This window comes from Nelumbo lutea, chromosome 2 (genome assembly GCF_056320005.1).
Source record: "Nelumbo lutea isolate HS-2025 chromosome 2, American lotus-T2T, whole genome shotgun sequence".
Taxonomy (NCBI): Eukaryota; Viridiplantae; Streptophyta; class Magnoliopsida; order Proteales; family Nelumbonaceae; genus Nelumbo; species Nelumbo lutea.
The window spans coordinates 44,094,383-44,099,608 of record NC_142685.1 but is presented as its reverse complement, the minus strand read 5'-3'; the positions used below and the strand labels follow the sequence as shown (position 1 = coordinate 44,099,608).

The 5,226-nt window shown below is 38.1% G+C and overlaps 1 protein-coding gene across 1 annotated transcript; it reads left to right on the top strand.

Moving 5' to 3' along the window:
- The first annotated feature begins 1,620 nt into the window (after positions 1–1,620).
- Positions 1,621–3,052, top strand: LOC148870251 (chalcone--flavanone isomerase-like). Its single transcript, XM_088969961.1, has 4 exons — positions 1,621–1,799; positions 1,980–2,138; positions 2,489–2,718; positions 2,783–3,052. Exons 1-4 carry the CDS (start codon positions 1,694–1,696, stop codon positions 3,050–3,052), a joined length of 765 nt encoding a protein of 254 aa, XP_088826087.1. The 5' UTR covers positions 1,621–1,693.
- Positions 3,053–5,226: the final 2,174 nt, after the last annotated feature.

Genomic DNA, 5,226 nt, shown 5'->3' with positions numbered 1-5,226 from the left:
ACATGACACGCTGAGATGGAGTTCATATCTCCTCCCCAAGAGGTGTCGCCCCACAACATCCCACAGCACATCCCCACCGTGTATTGGGAACATCTCCCGATGATGACATCATTGGTTCTGGGTATATGCTATGGGACATTGTGGGACGGCCCCTCGTGAGGAGGGGAACGGGATTTGCTCCTCACACTTGGGCGCCTCACATGCACATCCACCGTGCATTGGGAACATCTCCCGTGAATAATAACTTAAACGTATGGGAGATGTTCTCAATGCATGGTAGGATGTGTGTGTAAGGCACATGTGAGGAGCAGATCCGGTCTTGTGAGGAGGAGATTTGCACTCGCTAAGATGTGCATTTGGGTGCAAATGATGCTAACATTTGAGCTGTGATAAAAGTAAGGTCAATCTGTCGGGTCCGGATGTAATAGCCACGTTAGGTAAGCACAATGAGTGAGTACGTAATAGTTGTGTGACACATGTCCTAGTTAATGCATGCCTTTCATCCAAACGTTTTTGCTCTGTTACACAGAAATTATCCATTATTTTATTATCTTTGTCAAAATAGTTAAAAATAAAAACAACAAAAAAGAAAAACCTAAACATGGTGGGAGTTGGGACTCATTTACATTTTCCTTTTTTATTATTTATTATTTTTAATTATTTTGACAAAGATAATAAAATAATGGATATTGAGCAAAAATGTCTGTCACACACCTGCTACTTGCTCACTCATCATGCTTACCTAATGTGCCACTACATCCGAACCCACATATGTTGGTCCATCATGATGCTGTTGACATTTGAGTTGTGATAAAAGGTAAAATGTGTTGAATTAGTGCCTCGAGACTCGTTATTTTGACAAATTCGGATCTATCGAGCAAGTTCAGCTTCCATTAGAGCAAAGCCTAATAGAACAACATTATCTATTATTTTATTATCTTTATCAAAATAATTAAAAATAAAATCAATGAAAAAAAAAACTAAATGTGATGGGAGTTGGGATTCATTCACATTTTCCTTTTTATTATTTATAATTAATTTAACAAAAATAATAAAATAATGAATAATTGAGCAAAAATGTCTGTGCGCCACATAGCTGTTAATTGCTCACTCATCGTGTTTACCTAACGGTCCACTACATCCGGATCCACATTCTGTCGGTCCATCCTCTCACATAAATATATGATGCTGCTGACGTTTGAGCAGTGATAAAAGTAAGGTAAAATGTATTGAATTAGTGCAACGGGACTCGCCGTTATTTTGGCGAGTCCGGATCGATCGACCGAGTTCAGCTTCGGTCAGAGCAAAGCCTAATAGAGCAGCCTTTACAGCCTTATCTTCATACTTAGAGCAATCCATGTTTGAATATGACCGGGGCAAGCAATGTATTGTGGTTAGCAGATTCGATCATTCAAACTCCCACCGTAAAAATCTCTTTTACCGAAAAAAAAAAGTAATTGTACAGTACCAATTCAGATCCGGGGTACGCTAGCTCTTCCCAAACGGGATGTTCTGCCCACTATTCTTTACCCGCCGTGAAATTTGGGCCTTTCAGCTCTTCCATCTATAAAAGTCGATGTTGCATCTATTGTTGTTTCCGTCCGTCCAGAGGAACCGGAGGCCGGAGGGAGTTAAATATCGTCGTCTTCCTGTGGATACTGTGACCGTGTGTGTGTGTGAGAGAGAGAGAGAGATGGCTATGGCACCATTTGTCTCGGGATTGCAGGTCGAAAGCTTCGGTTTCCCTCCAACCGTAAAGCCACCCGGTTCAACCAAGACCATGTTCCTCGGTGGTGCAGGTATATATTTTAATTTTGTCTCTTTTCTTTTTCAAGAAAGAAATAAGGAATCATGATATCATTTGTTCCTTGCTTTTGTATGTCTCACTCTCAATGTGAATGCGTAGGACATATACATAAATTCTTCAGTACTTCACTGGTTTTTAAGTAATTATAATCACTCTTCATTTTTGGGGGCAGGTGTGAGGGGTTTAGAACTAGACGGTCAGTTCTTCAAGTTTACCGCCATCGGTGTGTACCTGGAAGACATAGCTATTCCGTCACTCGCTGTTAAGTGGCGGGACAAGACTGCCGCAGAACTGACAGACTCTATCCACTTCTTCAGAGATGTTGTCACCGGTAAATCATTAACAAAGTAACAACAACAAACAAGAGTACTCTCAGTTAATTAATTCCTTGACAAATGACGACAATATTGCAACACACGCAGGCCACCGCCCACCGAGGCAGTATTGATTCATCGACTGTATGCATGGCAGCATAAATTAATAAAATTAAATCATAACTATAAAAACGAATTGAACGAACGTTTTTAATCCAAGAGCAGATCTCCATTTCTAATTTTCTCTTTTCTATCGGAAATTCTGGACTCAGATTGCCACAATATGAAGTCGTTGTGATAGAACGATATATATCATGATGATTAATTAATATATATGGTTCTGTCATCTGTGCTCGTGGGTATGTAGGTCCCTTTGAGAAATTCATACAGGTGAGGTTTATCAGGCTGTTGACGGGTCCGCAATACTCAGAGAAGGTGATTGAGAACTGCGTAGCATATTGGAAATCTGTGGAAATTTGCGCTGACGCAGGGGCAGAGGCCAAGGCGGTGGAGAAGTTCATCCATGTCTTCAAGGACCAAGTCTTTCCACCCGGAGCTTCTATTCTATTCACACAATCACCCCTTGGATTTTTGACGGTCAGACCCTAGCTAATTGGATCGTTTCTTCATTTCTCTTTCTTTTTCTCTTCTTATCCTGAAGATCGGCTTCTCCAAAGATGAGTCCATACCTGAACAAGGAAATGCAGTAATGGAGAACAAACCACTGTCCGAAACAGTGTTGGAGACGATCATTGGCAAGCATGGTGTTTCACCTGCAACGAAGCGGAGTTTGGCTGAGCGGGCTTCTGGTTTATTGAAGGATTTTGACGCTGAGAATGAATTGAAGGTCAATGGAGAAGCATACCTGGTGAAGAATGGCAAGAAAATTGAAATAATTTCTGGAGGAGATTTCAAGGCAGTAGGCGCCTAGCTGCATCTGGGGGAGAGAATTAATAAAATAAATCCTAGTTCTGTTGTTAGTTGTTTCTTGTTACCATCTCCTTGCATGATAACTATAATGATCATATTTTAGTTGTCAGGCCGGGATTATCAACCTTTAATAATCCCATTAAATAAAGTTGCCATTTGGCAAGTTCGTTGCAGTTGCAGAGTTGATAGCCAAAAGAGGTAGCGAGCTTTTAGGGTTTGGGGTGCAACTTTTCTGGGTTAGGGATAGGTTTAAATTTTAAGAAGGCCAACCTGAAGCCCAAACCCTCGGGCCAACCCGACTTGCACCCTATTTGGGGTCATATCTTTAAACACCTAGACTGCTTGTTAAGTATCCCAGTCTTCCATGATTAAAGAGCTGTTAAATGAAATATTTTGAGGGTTTTTAGTCCTATTGTGCTTTATTAAATAAATGTTTTATACGACATTTTCATTGAAAAATAAAAAAAATGTGGTTAAAAACATTCTTTTATCATTTTTTGACAGCTAGCTAGGTGCCATTAGACAACTGAGAAAAATAACTTTCACACAACATGAGAAAAATGTTGTGGGTATATGTTTTTTTGATAAAGGGTTTAATTAAACATGAGAAAAATGTTTATTTGATAAAGGGTTTAATTAAACAACATTTCAAACTCCATTGGGGAAATGCCTAAATGGCGGTGAGTTATGGGTGTTTTTAGATAAATACCAAAGAAACTAAACACCATTTTAAGTGCAAAAAGAGATTAGACTTTCATGAGCTTTTTAGGGTATATGTTTTTTAGATCAAATTTTGGTATTCTAATGTTACAAACCCAAAAGACCACACAAAAAGAGTTCCCAAATGCCTAATAAATAAATTTTAATCTTATTGATCACAACTTTATATGCAAAGCCATGGTTTTCAAAACCAGATCAGACTGGATGGTCGGACTGGAAAAACCGGTTCCGTTGTCGGACCGGAAAAACCGGTTCCATTTTCCCCCCAAACCGCTTTTTTCTCCAAAATCATTGATTTTGGTCAACAAACCACTGCACCGGCCAGTTAACCGTTTGAACAATTTTGACCGTTTTCCAATTTTTTTTATTTTTTTGCCAAAATGGGTCGGCCGTTCAGGTCAAACGATTGGATCGTTCAAACTGATAATTGGACCCCTGATCGGTTCATTTTTAAAAACCATGTGCAAAGCATTGTATTTCTTCAAAATCATGTCATGTGATCATTAATTGGTAAATGGACCAAACACAAATAGAATCAATCTATGTTTGAATTGGATTTCGATTAGAAAACCAATATCCGACAAATACTGAATATTGGAATTCGATTATATATTCGAATATTTGATTTTAATTCAATTTGGCGAGCCATTAAGAAACATTAGTCTCACAAATAAAAAAATAAGAGAAAAATAAAAAGAAGAAATGCCAAACACCACTAAAACAGATCCTAGAGGAAGTGGACCTAAGAACACCAATGAAGTGATTCAAAACCAACAAAAAAAATCTTAAGAGAAATAATGAAGAAAAAATAGAAGATAGAAGCAACAAGAACAGATTTCCTTGACCATGCATTCTTGCAAAAATAAATAACAAAAAAAGCCGTGCATCCTTGCATTCCAATGAAGACAAATAACAAAAAAGGGAAAATTCTTGATTATTACCATGTATTTTGCGCCCAATGGTACTTTGGTCCCCAAACTTTAAAATACAACAATGTTGTTAATTAGCCATTAGGTGATATTTTAAAAAGACACAAATGCCCTTCAAGTGTCATCTAATTTTCTTTATCAACTATGCCAACATTGACAAAAAAAAAAAAAATTAGAAGTCCCAAATCCTTGCTTTTTCCATTCAAGAAAGTTGGGGTTACGTTTGAGTGGGCATTCTAGTGATCCCCAACATTCTTGAATAGAAGTAGCAAGGATTTGGGACTACTAATTTTCTTGCTTAATGTTTGCATACTTGATAAAGAAACTTAGATGACATTTGAAGGGCATTTGTGTCTTTTTAAAATGTCACTTAACGATTGATTAACAACTAGTTAACGGTAAGATCCAGATTGTCACATTTGAAAGTCCGGTTGAATTGTTGCATTTTAAAGTTTGGGGACCAAAGTGACACTAGACCCAAAGTACATGGTACTAATCGAAAATTTTCCCTAACAAAAACGTGTAG